The sequence below is a fragment of the Solanum pennellii genome, chromosome 6 (assembly GCF_001406875.1).
Source record: "Solanum pennellii chromosome 6, SPENNV200".
In the NCBI taxonomy this organism is placed as follows: domain Eukaryota; kingdom Viridiplantae; phylum Streptophyta; class Magnoliopsida; order Solanales; family Solanaceae; genus Solanum; species Solanum pennellii.
In genome coordinates, this window is record NC_028642.1 from 29210048 (window position 1) to 29227143 (window position 17096).

General features: G+C 29.9%; 1 protein-coding gene and 2 pseudogenes across 1 annotated transcript; 1 reads left to right on the forward strand and 2 right to left on the reverse strand.

Annotated features, from left to right (window-relative positions):
• Positions 1 to 4174: 4174 nt before the first annotated feature.
• Positions 4175 to 8051, forward strand: LOC107022845 (annotated as a pseudogene).
• An 884-nt stretch (positions 8052 to 8935) lies between these two features.
• LOC107023034 lies at positions 8936 to 9589 on the reverse strand. The gene is made up of 2 exons (XM_015223590.1): positions 9383 to 9589; positions 8936 to 9277 (listed from the first exon to the last, which is right to left on the reverse strand). The coding sequence occupies exons 1-2, from the start codon at positions 9587 to 9589 to the stop codon at positions 8936 to 8938; spliced, it is 549 nt and encodes a 182-aa protein (XP_015079076.1).
• A 243-nt stretch (positions 9590 to 9832) lies between these two features.
• LOC114077617 lies at positions 9833 to 10613 on the reverse strand (annotated as a pseudogene).
• Between the last annotated feature and the right edge of the window lie 6483 nt (positions 10614 to 17096).

Consider the following 17096-nt stretch of genomic DNA (forward strand, 5'->3'; position numbering starts at 1 on the left):
CGTGACATTCGGACAATGGCTTAACATTTTCAAAAAAAACATGATCAAGCATAATGGGACATATTCAAAACAAACTTATACCGAATCAAAATCCTACCTTAAAATAGAATGATACGTAGCAAATAAAAAAGAACTTTAGACAAGGCATAAATGAAGACATTCATGGGCACGGTAGAATTCATATAATAAGCATCAAGTACGACCAACCAGTCAATCCTAAATATGTATATAAATTAGACTAAGCAGGGAACAGGCACATGACCCCAAACAAATAATACAAACTCTTTTCGAAGCATATTATGTTACCCTCTGCCAACAAAACAATGGAAGCAATATTTAAAATTTATGAAAAAATTCTCTGACAACGACATAATCCATCACATGTAGTGGCGGACCCGGACAACATCTAGTAACAACAGAACAAAAATGGAAGCATTATTATTGACACAAGGAAGAAACGCCACAAACTAAATAAAATACAAGGACCAAAATGAGCATCAAGCTATCACTCATTTTATAGAAATAACTTAGACGGAACACGTCAGGCAAACTTGTCGCAAAGAGATGCATATCCAAACTCAAAATAAATAAAAGACTACGAGTTGTTTACCTCTTCACATGGGCAACGACGAGCTAAGACAAACTTCCACCGAAAACAAAAACTAATGGTATTGATTAGTTTTAGTGTTTAAAATTTGAACAAGATACCAATAAACAAATTTGATCTTTTTCTAAAAAACATTTGCATAACGTAGAATATGTGAACGTTTGAGAGTTTTTAGAATATTCAATAATAAAAGAATAAAATAGTGAAAGAGAAATAAAAAAAAGTAAATATAAGAATAATAATATTTGTTCATGATATTGTTAGAATATAAATGAGGAAACAAATAGATATAGACACATAAGAGACGATACAACAATTAACTAAACACTATTTTATTTCTCAAATATTAATACGATGATCACTATATTAAAGGAGGTAAACAAATTATTATATTTTATATTCAAAAGATTCCTTTCAAATTTATAATAATGAAATTTTTGTTATATGAAATAGTAAACTATTGATTCTAATTAAATGATATAGGCATAGTTTCTTTTATTTGTAACTCGCAGTAAACATTTCATATTTTTTTCCATCTACCGAGACCCATTCGGAAGGTATATTAGTATATACGAATTTCCTTAATACAATTTTGTTTATATACAATTACCATTTTTTAGTTTGTTTATACAAATTCAATTTGTTGTTTGTATATCAGTTACTATATTTTAGTTTGTATACAGATCAAGACATGACAAGTTTTTATGTATAAATACAAATTTTTATGTATATATGTATATCGAAATATACAGATTAATAGTCAGCAAATATAAAGTTTGCTATGAAGCGCAATTATACAAACTATAACTATAACATACAATGATTTTATGTATGTAAACCTAAAATTTACTCAATTTTTTAAAACAATATATATACATATAGATACATCTTTAAATTTGGGAGAAAATGAGGGCCCAAAAAATATTGAAAGCCCAAGCGATTGCTTTAGTAACCTTATGATCGAGACAATTCGATGGCCTAGATGATTGTTAGCGCAAATCTATAATGTGCGGTTGTAGGTAAGAAATTTCACGATTTAATCCATTGAATTGTGCGAATACCTATTTTAACCCTTTAGATAGGAGAGCGCTTACCGCTCAACTAAAACTGAAAACCCCAAAAGTGAATGAAATCCAATATATCACCTAATGAATTAAGAAAACAAGTTTACAACCTTCATAAAATACTACTTGTCTTTGAAAACCACACAGAATCCTTCCTAGCTAGGGACTAATCTAATAAATATGTACGAGAGCTTTTAAGAAAGTATGAATTATGAACAATAAGACAACTCTCATCATAAGGAAAGAGGAATAAAAGTTATCGGAGATCATTTTGTTATTCTTGACATTTTAGTATAATTTGTCCTATCGTTTTCATAGTATATCTCCATTATTGGGGTTTGTCGATAGTAATTTTTTTGTGGTTCGAGGGTTTGAGCTTTATTCAGAGCGTAAGATCAAGATAAGACCTTTGTTTACGATGCAAATAGTTATCTACGATGCAAATTCACATCTTTAATTATCAAATTGTCGCACTGTCTTATATTTTAGAAAAAATTGTGCATAACGGCAAATTATTAATTTAAAATAAATAATATAGCTATTATTGTTTCATTTATTTTCATTGAGTAGTTACAGTTTCACATATTTTGCTACTATTGATGGGTCCCGCGGTTTGTATATGTAAATAAAAGGGAAAATTACATGGGATGACAAACATTCCTAAGTAATTATATAATAAGGGTATAGTTTAATTTATTTACTTTCTATAATTATAGTTTTTTTTTTGCTATAATTAATGGGGTCCACCACCTATTCCTAAACCAATAGTATAAAAATCTTTTTTTTAAAATTTTGTATATAATTTTACACAAAACAATATTATCTCTCCTATTCATATTCCACCTTTTTCTCCTACAATTAATACTTCTATCCAATTTTGAATTTCAAATTGTCAAAAATTCAATTCCTCCCTCCCGAAATTGAATTCAACTTTCGCAGGTACTCCTAAATTTTAGTTGTTTTCCATTTGTTTAACTCAAGATTTTGGGGTTGATGTAGGGTCCATGGTAAAATCCAAACAAGATCAACATGAACAAACAATGGGAGAATTGAGATCAAAGAAAAAATATGACCCTACGGCAGTTCAAGAAATTCTTAACAATGCCAAAGCTAGAGGCATTAAAATTGTACAAGGAGGAAGAAAGAGGAAAGCAGTAAACATTGATTCAGAGGAAAATGCATCTGAAATTGACGGATCTGAAGAACATCATAATCATGAGGTAGTGACTTAAAACACAACTTTAGATACAATTTTTTTGTTACTTAGGTGTCAATATACAAAAAATTATTTGTTTAAGTAAATTTTGTATTCACGTAATTGTATATAGTATATTGCATGTTTAGTACACACATGTTTTAGTTATATATTTGTACATTCCTTTAGTTATTGTATGTGTCTGTAGATTTGATTAGTTTATACATACTTTAAGTTATGTATAATGAATAATATACTAAGTTTTAATAGTGGTAGTAGTGGATTGTATATTAAAGGCTCCATCTTATTTTTGTTTTTGTATACATATACAAAAAGTAATTGTATTTAGTTATACAGATGGGGAAATTTCATATATGATTATAATTTGTATATTTTAGTAGTTATATATACAAAAAATTATTTGTTTAAGCAAATTTTGTTTTCAGGTAATTGTATATAGTATATTGCATGTTTAATACACACATGCTTTAGTTATATATATTCCATTATTTATTTGTATATTCCTTTAATTATTGCATGTGTCTGTGGATTTGATTACTTTATACATACTTTAAGTTATGTATAACGAATAATATACTAAGTTTTAACAGTGGTAGTAGCGGATTGTATATTAAAGGCTCCATATTATTTTTGTTTTTGTATACATATACAAAAAGTAATTGGATTTAGTTATACAGATGGGAAAATTTCATATATGATTATAATTTGTATATTTTAGTAGTTATATATAAATTATTGAAGTTAGTATATATTGAGTTTATATATTATTGTAGTATATACAAAGTCATTTATACAGTTGCATATATTGCCATGTTTAACTACCATATTCATGTACACATATTAATATATAAAAAAGTAAGTTTGTATACATATACAAAAATTTATCTGTCCATGACTGCTTTCAAAACTTACTGTTTTTGTATACATATACAAAAAGTAATTGTATTTAGTTAGATACTGCTTTCAGTTTGACTGTTTTTGTATACATATACAAAAAGTAATTGTATTTAGTTATACAGATGGGAAAATAATTACAAATGTATATTGTATGCATACTTTTTTTTATATATACAAAAAATGTATTTATATGTAGCCCTTGGTTGAAATAATGTAGATTTTTCCTGTTTTTTTTAGGTAGTCAGATTTATTTGCAAGAACCATGAAAAAAGGACAATTCACATGCAATGTTATACGCAAATCAATACATTGAATAAGCTTCAGAATAAACTGCCTCCAAATCAATGTAATTGTATATGTACATCATCGTGGTTTGCACAATTGACAACAATGAGACGATGTCACGTGCAAGCACAATTGTTTAGATGCTTTATGTTGAGGGAGTTGGAAGGTAGTTCTGTCAATGCAATACTTTTTTATATAAATGGCACAACGCTTCGATTCACAATCAGGGAGTTTGCCATTATTTCTGGTTTGAATTGTTCTGATAATGGTGCTGACTTCTGCTTTGATACTGATCAACCCAATAGAATCATCGCTGAGTATTTTCCAAAAAATTCTCCCGTCACTAAAGCTCGATTGGCTGAAGCTTTTAAAGCAAAGGTATGGGGTGACAATCAGGAAGATGCATACAAGTTTGGGATTCTATATTATATACATGAATTTATCATGTCCGCCGAACCTACTACAACAACAATAGATAGGTTGGACTTTGATTTGGTTGAAACAGGTAGATTTATGGATTATCCGTGGGGTCGAAAGGCTTTTAATGAACTTGCCAAATCCATCAACAACAAGATAAAGCCAACTAGACAGTACTATAGGATTCAGGGCTTTCCCTTTCCAATGCAAGTTTGGTTCTATGAATGTTGCTCGTATGTTGATGACAAGATTGCTGTCAAGGTTTCTAGTCACATTCCTCGGATCATCAATTGGGTGACTAAAAACGACCATCCTCGATTTGATTATTTCATGAAAACAATCTTCAAAGATGCAGATAATTCGATATGCATTTTTTTACTACAATTTGTATATCACATTTTGATTATATTGACTTATAATTTTTCATGATTATGCAGATTAAGTTCAGAAATATTGAACCAACAGCGATGGAAATTAAAATCCTCCAACTTCCTCCACCGACAGACCAATCAATTTCTCAGGCCCCGCAGATTGAGTGTCTGATCACAATAAACCTACAGAGCCGGATGATGATTTCGAAAACCCGCCTATTATAACAAGCAGAAAAGAAAAATAGAAAGTTATTGAATGTTCCTCTCCGATTAGGAAAAAATAAAAGCAATCTGTTACAGTTATCTCCCTCAACAAATCTTCAACAAAGGCAATTAAGACCTATACACGAAGATCAATGCCGTGCAAAGCCACACGATCACAGTCCATCAATATCAACAGTGTTGAGAAACACAGTGATGTAGGTACGTCACACAACAATCAACATGGAGAGCAGAAAGGTGTACAAGACAGAACACAAATGGGGCAAAGCAAGAAGTCAACATGCATTACCATTTCACGTGATGAATTTGAAGCATTCAAAAAATCGGTAATCAATTATTATATAAATATAAGTTAGTTGTGAAGATTATATACAATTATTAATCAAAAATTCACCTTATTCATATAGGTCAAGGACGATTTCGCTGATTTGAGAAAAATTATTGAAGACAACTTCAAAACAGTGTTCAAAGCCATAAATTCCAAGGAATCAGATGTATAATTTTTCATTTTTAATTATTTATATACAACATAATATATAATACATTCTAATGAATAAAGTTGTATAATTATTTTCAGGTTAACGTCGTTGATGATGATCAAGAATCACCCATCGAAGATTTTCATCACCAGCCCACTTACTCTCCACATGAACCCCAAAGTCAATCTAGAAAATTGACAGATCAAGAGGTAATATTTGTATATACTTATACATTAATTCATTTATACACATACTGAAATGACATTAATTGTATATACGTAAATTCAAGTTTTTTATTTTGTAGGTATAAAACAAATATGAACTATATACTAATATAGCTCAAATTTGGATATTGTATACCAACATCTCACTTATTTGTATATAGAATATATTACAACATATTTTCGTATATTGTGTACATTTTCAGGCTAATTTTGAAGAAGTCATGCAAGAAACGTATATCACTCGTTTTAATCAGTCAAATACCAACTCTTTATAGTTAGGTGCACAAAAACAGCCGATAGGTCATTCAAGTGAATTAAAAGATTAGGAGGTATTCGTAAATGATTATATACATTTTAAAATTTAGTATATTTGTATATAATCAATTTGTTGGATATTTAAGTTATTCTTTTCTATTAAGCTGGGAGATAACTTGAAAGATCTAAACCCAAATTCTGCACTGTTGGATCAAGTTCATTTGGGTGATAATTTGAATGATCTAAGTGGTACTGCCTCACCAGATCAAGTAGTGTTGAATGCTACCGTGGATGCCCAGCAAAATGCCCAAAAGAAAATTGAAAGTAGCTCAAACAGTCAGGTACATAATAACATATACAATGCTGCATCTGATGAGCGTATTGCAGATGCAAAGGAGTTTATTATAATTGCAGCGCCTATACGAATGGCATACATGCCTGATTCAAATCAGAAAACTGTTGTAACTGAATCACAGGATGAATTGCCAGACCATTTTTTTCCAAGCATGAACACACTGCAAAATATTGTATTACAAAAACAAGTTGAAGCTGAAGTAACACCAATGCCAACTGTTAGGCCTAGACGCCCAGGTCCATTCAACATATCTCCATACATGACTTCATTCGGGTCGAATGCTGGTATGCAACAATTATTTATATTTACATTATCATAAATAACCATATTGTGTGCATGCTGTAAATATTTGTATACTGAACTTTTCAGGTAGTTCGTCCCGACAACCAGTTGTTTTTTATCTGAAACATTCATTTGTTTCATTGTCTGATAAAGATGAGTCTGATTTGTTTTCAAATTTTTGGATATGGCTGAAAGAAGACTTACTCGTCAAGCATTACAAAAAATAACATATTTATTTATATTATATACAATTATATTTTTAATCGTTTGTTTTGTGTAGTTATTTTGTATTGTTTATATTGGGAACTATGCGGAGGATCGCTACAAGAAAGAAAAGGCAACATTACCACAGTTGTTTAATTTTGGTGTAGCAACAATTGACAATAAGAATTGGTTCTACAATATCGGGTTTGAGCGCCAGTTGATTGATAACTCGGTATGTTTCTGTTTTTATTTATTAAAAGTGTATAAATTATATGAAATTGTATAATGTAGAACTTATAATATTATTACTTATTTTATCACAGCACATAGATGTCATATTCTACTAAATAAGGAAAAAGGTCAAATACTCCAACAGTAGCACACACAAATTCACAAATCTATGTTGCAATTTCAACACTGTTTTTCTAAATGCTTGGAATGCATATTATGAAATAAAAGGTGACCTTTCTAAGGATGTTTTACACGAGATGATTATTGATTACATTAATGGATACAAGATGTCAGTGTATGCACCATGGCATACAGTCGATGATGTATTCATCCCAGTTAACTTAGAAGGGAGGTTACATTGAATTATGATTGTCATATCTTTCAATGTTCGATGCATCAAGGTGTACGATTCAATCAACGATTCTCTTCACCACTCATTTGTTGTTAATCACATCAAGAAGTATGCACAACTTATCCCGATATATCTTGTAAAGTCTGATTTCTATCTGAGGAAATGTTTGGATATTGCAAGCCACCATCGATATCAAGTTCATATCGTATACGATTTCTTTGAAATTGTATATGTGGAAGACCTTCCCCAACAACCAGCTGCTAGTTTGTAAGTTCAAATTTCATTAAGTTTATATTTTATTGAATATAGTTACACTTTAAGTAGTATAATAACATTTGAAGTTTTTTTGCGTATAATTTTTTAGGGATTGTGGAGTGTATGTTGCGTCATACGCGGAGTTTTTGAGTGAGAGGAAAGACATTCCAGCAGATTTAGACCCAGAAGAAGTTCGTATTAGATACGGTGCATTGTTGTGGAATTACGGCATTCAAAAGCTACAAGCTGGAGCTGTCAGTGATAGTGAAGCGCCTTTAAAATCAGTCAGGAATCGCACAGAAAACAACAGTACTGAAAGGATTATAATCCAGTAGCTTTTTACCATAGTCGTAACATGATTTTTGTTTAGTTGACAGTTTAAGTATTTGGTTTAAATTAACAATTTTACGCAACCTTTTGTTTAACTAACTCATAATATCATTTTGCTTGTTTTGAACTATCATCTTAGTGTTATACAAATATATGACACTATCTTTTTCTTTTTAATTGCACATTTGACATTACATCTAAAAACAGATCTAACAATTTCTATCTTAGTGTTATTTTGTATATCGTATTATATAAATAAATATATACATATTTATTTGAATAAAATTCGTTTTAAAACTCAATGTTTTTTATTCTTACATATATATATGCACTGGATTCTATACAAATTAATGCAATTACTATATTTTAGGCTAATAAGGTTTTATTTTTATAAGATCTAGTTGTTTGTTTAACATTTTATCATGTTGAGTATATATATATACAAATTGGATTTACGAATTTGTATAACAAAGTTATAATTGTTCAAATTATTCATTGTATATTGTATATAATCACACTTATTGTGTATAATAATTACTTCAAATAATTTGTTACACTTCACTGTCACTATCTATTCATTTATATTCTTTTAAGTATGTACTGTTTGTTTATAAAAAAGATTTTATTATAGGTCAACCAACACACACATTAATGTACAACATATAACAAAATTACGACGTAATTTAAGTCATATAATTATACAAAAACCAAGAATTCAATTAAGTCATAAATTACAATATATATGCATAGAGTTTCAATTCAATTTAATGAGAAAAAAAAATTCAACCTTAAACATCTTGTGGCTTATTCCTACATGAACGTCTATTGTGACCTGCCATTCCACAAGTGCTACATGTATTTTTTCCCTTAATCCTCGATAACTCTCTTGCTATTTTTTTCGAGGCTTACCCTCTGGCCTGCCAGGAGGTCGTTTAAATTTTGGAGGTAATACTTCATCAGCAAGTACGCTATCCGGAATCAGCCATGCTTTTACATCCGGTAAAGGATGTATAGGCATATTATAGGCCTTCAACATAGTCTTTGGCTTGTATAAATCAGAGCAATATTCATCTGGTGGTAGACTCTTCCACTTCAATACGACCCAAGCATGTTCACAAGGTATTTCCTCGTACTGAAATCTTCCACAGGTGCAAGTTTTTTCTTTCAGACAGACTACAAAATATCTTCCATCATCATTAACATTGTGCACATATTCCGTTGACGGTACAACCTGCTCATTTATAAACACAATTAAAAAAAATCAATGCATACTAATATATAATATACAATTAAATATTTACACATTACTAATTATACAATTATTCTTAAATATTACCGTCATTCTTATGCTCATTGCTTCATTGTCTGCTAGTATGTCATGGTATTTTCCAATCAATGATGTAAATGTGCAGGTTGCCTCCTTCTTGTAGTCATGATTCCACCTTCCAAATAATAGTCTTACCTGTTCGAGAAATTCAAAAATAGGCAATTCTCTCGCTGAAACAAGTGCAGCATTTATACTCTCAGCAATATTTGATGTCATGTGCCATCCTTTATGTACTTGTGCATAACATAGAGCCCATTTTTCATATCCAGCTAACTCCAAATACTCTTTCACTCTTATATCTCCCTTTTCTACAGTATCCATTAACATATCAAATTCATTCTTTGTGCAAGCTTTTGCCATTGTATAGAATACACCAGATAACTTCTCATGAGATTTTCTAAACTTTTTCTGAACATTATTCCATAAGTGCCACATACACGCATAGTGTGGTACATTAGTTTATACATTTGTAACAGCCTTTATAATGCTCTCATTTCTATCAGACACAACACACATGTTACTCCTCTCACCGTATGCTTCTTTAAGTTGCTCAAAAAACCAAGTTCAGTGCAGAATCGTTTTCTGAATCAATAATACCATACGCAAGTGAAAATATATGTCCTACAATAATATCAATAGACAATTTATTTTTAATGACAAAATCATATATTTAAATGTACATATACAAAGGTTCATGTATATACATATACATTATTTTATATATATACCTGCGCCATCTGTAGTGCTTGCTGCAACAAATGTCCCATTATATGGACCTCTCAGATGACTACCATCCACCACGACTACTGGTCTACAATGATTGAATCCTTGTATAAATGTATTCAATGCAACAAATAGATACAAGAACTCATTATTTATACTCTTTTTCAAACGTATATGAGACACCGGGTAAGTGATATCCTTCATATACAAATACGCAGGTAACTTTGCATATGATCCAGCTGGTGTACCCCTCAAAGATTTCAACGCTTTCTCCCTGGCCCTCCAAGCCAACATATAGTTAACATCAACTCCAAGATCAATCTTAACATCTTTTTTTTATATCAGCTGGTGTATATTTACGCTTATGATCTATAAATTTAGGTTTCACAATCCCTCCAATTAAACTGCTAGTTACATGTCTTTGCGAATAAACTCTATCTTTTAAAGGACATGTATGCTTTGTGTTGAATGCTCGAATTCTGAATATTCCAGATTTGTTGATATTAGAGGCCTTCATTAACCATTCACATCCCTTAGAAAACATTCCAGAGTATAACTGCATGATATTTTTCATCACATTTAATCAGTTCATATAATATATAAATTTATTTTACACTATGCAATAAAAACATTTATACATTTTAAAAGACGCTATTTGAGAGGCACACTACCTTATTGAATTTGATCTAGCAGTTTTATACTGAAATCTCTCTTTAATCGCATATCTTTTCATGACTGCTTTCAAAATTGATCTGTCCTTGTGTACTTGATCAACCTCAACATGCTTGTTAGATTAATATGAAATCACCCCAGTTGTATCAATCGATACAAATGCAATATTTCTTTCCTCCGATTCAACAACAATCATACCATGACAATCATTTTCTACAACAGTTGCCAACACCCCCATCTCTCCATATGATAGACCTTGACACTGAGAAATCTGTCTATCACATGAATCCAAAATAGTAATACAAATCGAAAACTTGTTAAAATCAGTGTTGGCCTTTTTAAGCATTACGTACACCCTGACACCCATGTCATTGTGTATAACCATTCGTTTATTGCTTTCTTCAACCTTGTACTTAATCTTCAAAGTCTTATTATTCATATCAACACCAATCTGTGTGGCAATAGTAATATAAAACTCAAGAAACGTTGATTCTATCTTAAAAACTACTCCCTCTATAGTATAATCAATGTACCTATTTGTATCCAATTTTCCAGAATGCATAACCAAAATAGCCAATGAGGTCATTATCTGTACAATTTTCAAACAAAATTTTATTTCAAATCATTCACAGATATCATAATACAATTAATACAACACTATTATACAATCAAATTAATGATTTTTACACTGATCTTCTTTTTAATATACAAATACTACATAAAAAAAAGTATATAATTGTATCATATGAATTTTCTTCTTTAAATTTTTTTATATTTTTGAAATCAGTTTTCAAAAGCAAAACACTTACGTTATGGCTATATACAATTATCACCAACGATTACCTGTATTCGATTACACTGATCTTCTTTATAATATACAAATACTACATCAACAAAAAGTATATAATTGTATCCTACGAAATTTCTTCTTAAAAAATTTATATATTTTTGAAACCAGTTTTCAAAAGAAAAACACTTACGCTATGGCTATATACAATTATCACCACAATAACGAACGCACATACATCAAAATTTGTAAATCCAATGGAACATTGTATAATTATTGCAATAATAAACATGAATTTTCATCCAATGAACGATTACCTGTATTCAATTATAAAGAAAAATAAAAAAAATTGATGAACTGCTGTTTCATAAACAGCAAAAACAAGTTTATCTTGTGTTTCAATTGATGTATACTTCTTATTTTTTTTGGAAAAAAAATTGAATTTGCACGTTTACCTTAAATTATGGACGTTTACTTTAAATTATGGAATTATCTAAATTTATTGTTAGCATATTTAATGCTTCAGTTACAAACCATTTTTTAAAATAAAATTGTATAAATAAAAAACAAAAGAAACCTTATATACAAAATTAAAGATAACTAAAATAACTAAACTATACCCATAGAATGTAATTAGGTAAATATACTCATATGATGTTATTTAATCAATTAAGTTTGCCATATATGAAATTTTCCCATAAAAAAATGGAAGTTATTCCTTTCATACAATTCACTTCATCTTCTTCCTCTCTCCCATGTCTTTCAATTTCTCCTAATTTCTCTCCACAAAATTAGTTTGAATTTAAAATCTTCACCACTACGCTCTCAATCGTGCCTAAAAAGTTTTTAAGGACCACCAAAAAACCTGTCTAAATCAATGTATTCTTTTAATTTTCAGATCCAAATTTTAAAATGACCCAATTCGAATGGACAAAATTATCAAAAAGTCAAATACATTAGGCGAATCTAGTTCAACAAAGAAGAGGAAAACAGAAGCAATTAATTCTACCAGTGATCAGTCAAAATTATCTGAAGACATTGTTCCTTGCTTAATAGAATCGGATGGATCTTAAGAACCTAATATATATGTACAAACAATAATTATTGAGTTCTATTATATGATTCTATAATAAGCCTTTTGTATATATGTAGTAATACTTTCTTAGATTTATTATGTTTATTTGTTTGTTTTTACAGATTTGTATAATTTTTTTATTATTTGTTGTATACACCGTTATCATGCATATGAATTTCCTTTATACATATGTTATATAAAAGTTAATTGTATATATATAAAATTTGTTTGTATATAATTTCTTGTTTGTATATGGATCATAGTTACGCATAACAAGACTTGTCTGTATAATTTCTTGAAGTATATATGTGATAATTTTGTTTATGTACAATTATTATGTTTTAGTTTTTAGTTTGTTTATACACAATCTATAAATTTTGCACAAAAGACACTGTATATACAAGTAGCAGTAGATATTAGTATTTGTTTGTATACAATTTGTTGTTTGTATATTTTCCATAATTATACATAATAATACATGTCTGTATAATCTCTTTACGTATATATATGTAGTAATTTTGGCTATAACCAATTACTATGTTTTAGTTTGTTTATACAGATACAATGGAGTCCCAATTAATGAAGAAGTCATAGAAGGAAAGAAATTCTATTAAAATATAATGTGCGTGGGTTTAGCGATTTTCTTCTTTTTTGTTACATAATTTAGCGCATCTTTATTTATTTATTTTTAAAAATTAATCTGTATATAAATTGGCAAGGTTATCAAAATATAAGGAGCAAAAAATCACAACAAAAAAGAACATATCCTTATACAAATTATAGCCAAGCTTTCAAATATATACTTATACAAAATATATCTACATATATAAAATTACAGCCACATACAAATATTAAATTGACAAGCCTAATATAATAGGAATATACTTATACATATCATATATAATATACAAACTAAATTATCACAAGAAAACACGAACCTGCACTGAATTAATATGCAAGTTCACAAAGATTGAACCGCAAAATATAAAATTATACAAAACAAAATAAATCATATACATATTCCACATATATACATATGCATAATAGAGTATATGTATATATAAACTACAACTACAAATAAATATATAGTTGACAAGCATAACATAAAAGACATATACAAATTGTACACGATATACAATTATTATTTTTTGTATATGTATAGCGAAATATACATATTTATGTTTGCTATGCAGCGCAATTATACAAACTTTGCTATAACATACAAATATGAATTTTGTGTTTGCTATACGTGAAAGTTGCTGGGGGGATAGTTGTGTATAAAATGTAAAATAAATTAAATTCTTATTCTTATTCTTAAAATAACAAACTCAAATTCTTATTCTTCATTTTTACAGTATAAATTTTTGGTTTTATGTGTTTTGTTCGAAAAAGAAAAAATATTTATTTTCTATGTTTTTGAGTCTTTTTTTTTTAGAGTCACCACTTAATTTTTGAGGAAATCAAGAAAAACTATTCTTCCAATTTGACTAAAACAAAAAATCAAATTAAAAGATTTTTAATGGGGGTTCGAGGATTCATATTAACGTCTTAGGAAGGTTTGAAAGCACCTAAGCCATCAGCTTACTTGCAGTTATCCGACAACTAATTTGTTTGGCTAAAAGTTAACTTATTGCAATTCGTTAAAAATCCTTGAAATATCGACTTACTTGTCTAAGTGAGTTTTGACTTGTAAAACTTATTTTATGATTATTAAGACTTGGTTGATTTTTAAGATGAGTTATTAAAACCAAGTATAGTGCCTTGCAGAAGATTTGCAAATTTTCTAACCTTAAAACTACCGACAATCAATCAACAAATAAATGTGGGAAAGTAAAAGAGAGAGAGAGTTGGGAGAGAGAGATGTGGGGTCCAAAGTCGGATTCTGTCCGTCTGGATCGGTATTTGGCTCCTTTTTTTGGATTTTTGATCCATTTGTTTTTGTACCTGTTCTAAACTAATCATACAATAATAGTAAATACAGAAAAGAAATATAACAAGGGCTTAGGTCCAAAAATAACAAAATACAAATGAAACTTTGGACTCTTTGGCCCAATCTTTCAAATTTTTCCTATCTCCTTTGATTCTTCCAACTCCAGAATATGTACTCCGATTTTTTATAGGTTGACTCGAGGAAAGAAATAAGTTGGGCCTCCACGGCCCTCTCTCTGAATGCGAAAGAAGAGATAGGAATCCAAGGGACTCGGGGGTATCACATGCAACCAAATGATGGTATGAATTAGTATGCAAATAATGACACCTCAACACAACATTCTTTTTAAAAAAACAATACGAAGGGATACATCATAATTAAACAACTTCAAACGAGCAAAGCAAGCGAATTAAGGTTAAGCAACATAGCAAAATAGTTGGCAGTGACTGTAAGTGAAAGGGGAGCCCTTCAAGCCAAAATTCGTATTGATGCGGATTATTATTTTTATTTTTTATTTTCAATGACCAACCAATCAGACAAAGGGAATTAGCATTCCAGTGTGACCAAACCCCAATATATACCACCTTTGAGAAAACAGAGAAATCTTTCAGTCATTAGCAGAAAAGAAGAAAGAAAAACAAAAGAACAAAGTGTTCCTCACCTTGTGACATAACAGAGACGAGAATAGATTCGGTATGCTAAAGGAAATGGCAAATATAGCATGTAATTGTCAAGTTCCAACACAAGGAGATTCCTAGGCACATGTATGTACGAATACTAGTGAAACTCGGTGATTAAAATTTATATCGTGGAGGTCCAAAAGTGGATGTCAACATTACGTTTTATACATTACCTCCCCGTCTCAATTCATGTGACATATTTCGAATTTCGAGATTCAAACAAGTATATCTTTGGCCATTCCATAGATTTTTCATATATCTTTTAAATATTTTGGATTGTCAATAATTGTGACTTATAATACTTTTTACATAGTTTACAAATATATTAAATTTTATTTCAAAAAAATTGAAGATTTCATGCGCAAATTCCTAATCAAACTTAAATTGTTTGACTCTCAAAAAACAAATTTATCACATAAATTGAGATAAAGAAAGTATTTTTTTTTTATATTTTAATTTGTAATTTGTATAATAACATTTGTATCTGTATAACTTTAAGTGTATAGGACGAAAATATATGTATTTGTATTTGTATATATATTTTCTCTCACTTTATACAAACACAAACGCATTTTATATACTTTATACCGAAATATATAACATGGCTAGTTGTGTATCGAATCACATGGCAAAAAATGGGGATGTCTGTTGCAAATTATAATTAAAATAAACTATGGCTATGACATTTAATTTGAATTAATAGTTTGCTATTTCACACAGTTTTCTCAAATTATAAACAAGTCAAGACGACTAACTAGTAGTGAACTGAAAATTTGAAGGGAAAATTACATGGGATGGGAAATATCCTTATGTAATTTGTTAATAAGGGTATAGTTTAATTTCTTTACAATCAGTAAATACAGTTTCAAATTTTTTGCCATAACTAATGGGGCCCACTACAAAATTAAATAATTTATCTCTCCTATTTTCATTCTATATCTTTCTCCTAAATTTATTCTTCCCTTCTAATTTGAATTTCGATTGAGAAAATTTTGACCTTCTCCCTCCGATGTTCTTCTACTTTTCGCAGGTAAGCGCAAATTCATGGCTTTTAATATTTTTTTTCTTGATTCCTTCTTCAACAATTGTATGTGTAGTATGATTGTTAGTTTTTTCATATTTTTTTTTAAAAAAAGTTTTTTATTACTTATCAGAGTACAAGTCTTTCAAAATCAGAATGGATGATTCCACTCCATCTATGAGGATTACGAGAGTTATGTCATTGCATGTCAATGTTGTTGATAATCCACCTTCATTTCAATTGGGTTAATTCAGAATTTTAGGGTCAATGTAGGGTTTATGGCAAAACATAAACAAGTTCAAGTTGAACAATCTATTGAAGAATTGAGATCCATGAAAAAAAATGATCCAATGGCAATTCATAAAGTCATCAACAACGCGAAATCTAGCGGCATTAAGATTGTTGAAGGTGGACGTAAGAGAAAAATCATAAACATTGATTCAGAGGAGATTGAAACTGCCTCATCAGAACTGGACAAAACTGAAGAATATCGGGAACATCAGGTAGTGTAATTTATATACAAATTACAAAGTTATGTATATAGTGGTGTAACGACCTGTTTAGTCGTTTTGAGCAGCAGATTTTATTTCTGGAAAAACTGGCTGAGACGACGGATCCCACGACGGACCGTCGAGGGGGTCTCGTTCCAAAACACTTAGAATTCTGAAAATTGGGTACTGAAATCGACTCTCTGAACTTCGCGACGAAATGGCAGGACGGACCGTCGTAGGCATGACGGGCCATCACAGAACTTTTACTAAAATCAAGTCTCTGAGCTTTGTGACGGACCTGCAGGACGGACCGTCACAGTCGTGACGGACCGTCACAGGCTCCG

Excerpts from the sequence above, each read along its gene's own strand:
- LOC107023034 (XM_015223590.1), bottom strand. The coding sequence starts at position 9,589 with ATGACATCAAATATTGCTGAGAGTATAAATGCTGCACTTGTTTCAGCG. Across the intron at positions 9,278-9,382 it reads CAATGAGCATAAGAATGACG|GTTGTACCGTCAACGGAATA; the intron begins GTAATATTTAAG and ends ATAAATGAGCAG.